At 37.9% G+C, this 3,704-nt stretch overlaps 1 protein-coding gene across 1 annotated transcript; it reads left to right on the top strand.

Moving 5' to 3' along the window:
* The first annotated feature begins 233 nt into the window (after window positions 1-233).
* Window positions 234-1,070, top strand: LOC148037981 (uncharacterized). Its single transcript, XM_087677381.1, has 3 exons — window positions 234-457; window positions 573-770; window positions 893-1,070. Exons 1-3 carry the CDS (start codon window positions 234-236, stop codon window positions 1,068-1,070), a joined length of 600 nt encoding a protein of 199 aa, XP_087533507.1.
* The last annotated feature ends 2,634 nt before the right edge of the window (window positions 1,071-3,704 follow it).

Here is a 3,704-nt window from a genome sequence, read left to right as displayed (position 1 = left end):
TGTTTTGTGTATAGCATCAACAAATTTTTTGCAACACAAAAGATGCATCTTTATAGCAAAGATGGAGTTCCATGTCAAGAGGTGGCTCGATTGATATTTGTGGATTTTCCTACGAGCTTGCTTGTGGATGCTCTAGGTCCCATCCCATTGGGTAAGTTATGCTTTCTATCACACAAGGTTTACATCAAACTCACTTCTCATATATCATAATGCCAATGTTGTTTTTAGAGGGCATGACTATTCCCAAGTGGAACACATTCTCAAAGGGTCTAGTTATGGGTTGTATGGACCTTGCTCGCGAGTATTTGGTCGACCAGGGATTCTTAGTCACTATGTGCTTAGAAGAGCATATAGGTGAGTTTATTACGGATGCGGCAAGAGTGGGGCTTGTGCTTTACTGCACTTGGACACTCTTGTGTGACTCCAAGGCTTATCGACATCCCGTTACTAGAGAGGCGATAAGATAACAAAGTTGGATACGTTGAATGTATGGTTGTATGTTCTAAATAAAGTTTGTGTTACATGCTTTAAATAAAAACATGGATCACTTATTCTATTTCCACTCATGAATAGGTACTTGATCTTCTTGTGTGTCTTTGGCATCGTGCTGGTCATGTTGTGCCTTGCTACGATAGAGAGGATGGGGAGAAGATTTCAGAGAGATTGTTTCCAGCGTATCGTAGCTACATGATGGATGATTGTGTCTTTCCCATGGACGTTGATGGTGTCATTGTCAGAGGCAGAGCAGAGAGGTCTCATCTTTTCTTTCGGTAAGTAGTCTTGCATGTTTTGCCTCTCAGGTTACCTTGTATGGTATTTTCATTGTTTCTACTTGCATGGCCGCAAAGATTCTATATCTTGATTGGTGATATGTGATTGGTGATATGGTTAGGTGGTTACTAGCTACATTTACAAAACACTATGACTATGTTTTGGATGTGTTTGCGGGGTGTGGTGGTTTGGCGCGGGCCAGTACAGAGGAGATGAGACATTGCATGTGTCTAGAAACAGATGATGTGCTCTATGGGGAGTGTTTGTCCACCATAGTGTGTGGACCGGTACCATGTTGAGAGAGAGTATGTTTTTTTTTTCGAGAGACTCTAGACATTTCATTTTGTTACTACTTTTATATGTTTATTATACACTTCGTCATGTGACTATGCCCGATTTTGTCTAAGAGATTACATGCATTGGGATCTTTGATTTTTTTTAAGGAAGAGTGTACCTTGCGACTATTTGACACGAATATATTTTACTAGTTTTCCGTTGGTTTTGTTTTCTTTATGTGTGTTCATGTAAATGCAACGTGTCGTACTCCTTAAGTAAGACTATTTATATGCAAAATGGATATGTTGCACGAAAAAGCTCAAAAAAAAGAGATTGATTAGAAAAGAACGAAAATGAAAGCCCGCAAAAATAAAATCCCCATAAGAAAAGCCCCAACTAGAGGCTCTATAGATCTAAGTTAAAAAAAAAACAAGGAAGATATATGGGATCTAATTCTTTCAATTTCTCTTACAAATGTTCATATATGTACTTTGCATGCAGATTAGAATTATTGATAAACTTCTCAGGTTGCATCTTGACTATGCATACTCAATTAAGCCTTTGTTTTTATCGAATGAGTATATTGACAAATGTGAGGCATTACTCTCCAAAATGGGTTTTCATGGAGGTCAAGTTCATTTAAGAAAAGATCCAACACTTTCAAGGATAACAAGAGATGTCTTGGCTGATGTCTCGATGGGAGGCTCAAAAGCTAGACGATTTTTAGGTAACCATACAGGAAAACATGTGAGCATTACTTGGGAGCATTGGAGAGAGCTGTGTGGGATAACGACAATGTTGCAACCACACCATGACTTGCATTTCTAAGGATGGAGGTTTGGAGACATGTTGATGTCTTCCTAAAGCTCCTCAAGCAACAAACAAAAACGTACACGTATCCAGAAGAGTTTAAATATTCGATTACAAATCTTGTTCATGCAATAAAGGAGGCATGGGGAGAGAAAGATACCACTTTTTATTTGGTAAGAGAGAATATTTAATCCAAGCTTTCTTTGATAAAATTTCCATTGGCAGAAACTGATTGTTACTCTTATGAATTTGCAGCATATCCTTCATATCCATGGGCCTTACTTTGTGGAGGAGCAAGGCCCCCTCGCAACTTATAGCGGCCAAGGCATAGAAAAATCTCACTATCAAGCACGTACACGTTTTTTTTCGAAGCACAAGACATGGAGGTGGATTTACAAAAAGTAATGCTCTTGAGGAGCTATTCAATTGATATTTTCGATGACAACTTCAAAGAATGAATACTTCAACTTGAGAATTCAAGAAAGGAAAGTACAAAGCTAGCTCTCAGGAGCCTTTACATCATCCTCCCTTTCTGGGATATTTCCTCTATAACGCATAAATTTTCTTATCTTGTAGCCAACTATTGATTTTATATCAGTTCGTTTTGCTACCAAAGCATAAGATGAGAGGGCTAGAAAGTATCCAGCTCTAGAAGCAGAGAAACCAAGACCATAACTAAAAATCCTAATTGCCGCAGTCTTCTCCAAAAGCATCACCTTGTGTGCATTGTATTGTAGCCTAGAGAAACCAAGTAGCCTTGTAAGTGCCTAATACATAGTATAGGCCATGTTGCTTCCTCTGAGAAGATGTTATGAAAAACCAAGAAAACATGTGGATCAATCCTTGCTAAGTAATGGCCAAGCGCAACATCTTTATGTGAACTAATACCAACTCTTGTCCCTTTACCCCGTCCCAAGAAGTTATCAAAATCTTCAATCTCCAATTGTAAAAAAAGATAAATGTCAAATGAATGTTGAAATCAAACATATTAATGTTTATACATCTTACAAAATTTGAGATAATAGTACCAATTGATTTTCATCATTTTCTAGCTTAGTTGGATTCCATATGTTAATTGATGATTGTGCCTCATTGATATCTTCCAATTCTTTAACATATTGCGACTCATCTCTTCCAAAATGGAAAATTCTAAATTGGTCTTGAATGCCGTGGAATTCCTCTTCAGTAATCCCATACTCTTCCTAAGCATTCTTTGCCTTACTAAACCAAAGAGAAAGGGCATCCCCTGCTTCAATAAACTTGTCGTTCGTAATTTCAGTGTCAAGTTTAAGTAACTTTTCTTTCGATTTATTTTCGATGTCAACAATGCCATTTGTAGCATCAGAAGCCTCTACAATGATGGCTAAACAATAATCCTCCCTAAGATTGAAGAGCCTTTGAATGTCTGCTAGCAGTATGTATTCTTTGTCCTTGATAGGGAAAGTTGAAAGTAAAGCAACAGTATAAAAAGAAGAGTCAGAAACAAAATCTGCATTTGCATGGTTTTCTTCAATAATGGTCTCAGCTTTGAGTTGGGCAACATCTAGTTTGCTAGCAATATTTTCCCTTTCCAGTGATGTTTTATATCCTCTCTTTTTCTTCTTTTGACCTTGTGAGAGCCTTTGCAAGAGGGCAACATGGTCACCCAATCATTTATGCAAAATGTTTTGGGCTCCCATTTTCGTCTACTCCTTGGCCATAGACAGTGCATAAGTTTACTAAATGAGACGGGTGCCTTTTGGATGCCATACTTAGATTGAAATCGTAGAGAAAAGCGCTCTCACTGAGAAAGGAAAATGAGCAAAGAAAGAAGCTCACCAAGAAAGATGAATGAGCAAAGAATTAAT

The sequence above is a fragment of the Lygodium microphyllum genome, chromosome 4, assembly GCF_053477565.2.
Source record: "Lygodium microphyllum isolate KBCC chromosome 4, Lygodium_microphyllum_v1.1.10, whole genome shotgun sequence".
NCBI classification, from domain to species: Eukaryota; Viridiplantae; Streptophyta; class Polypodiopsida; order Schizaeales; family Lygodiaceae; genus Lygodium; species Lygodium microphyllum.
Note: the sequence above shows the minus strand (reverse complement) of the source record. Positions and strands in the feature narration are given on the sequence as shown.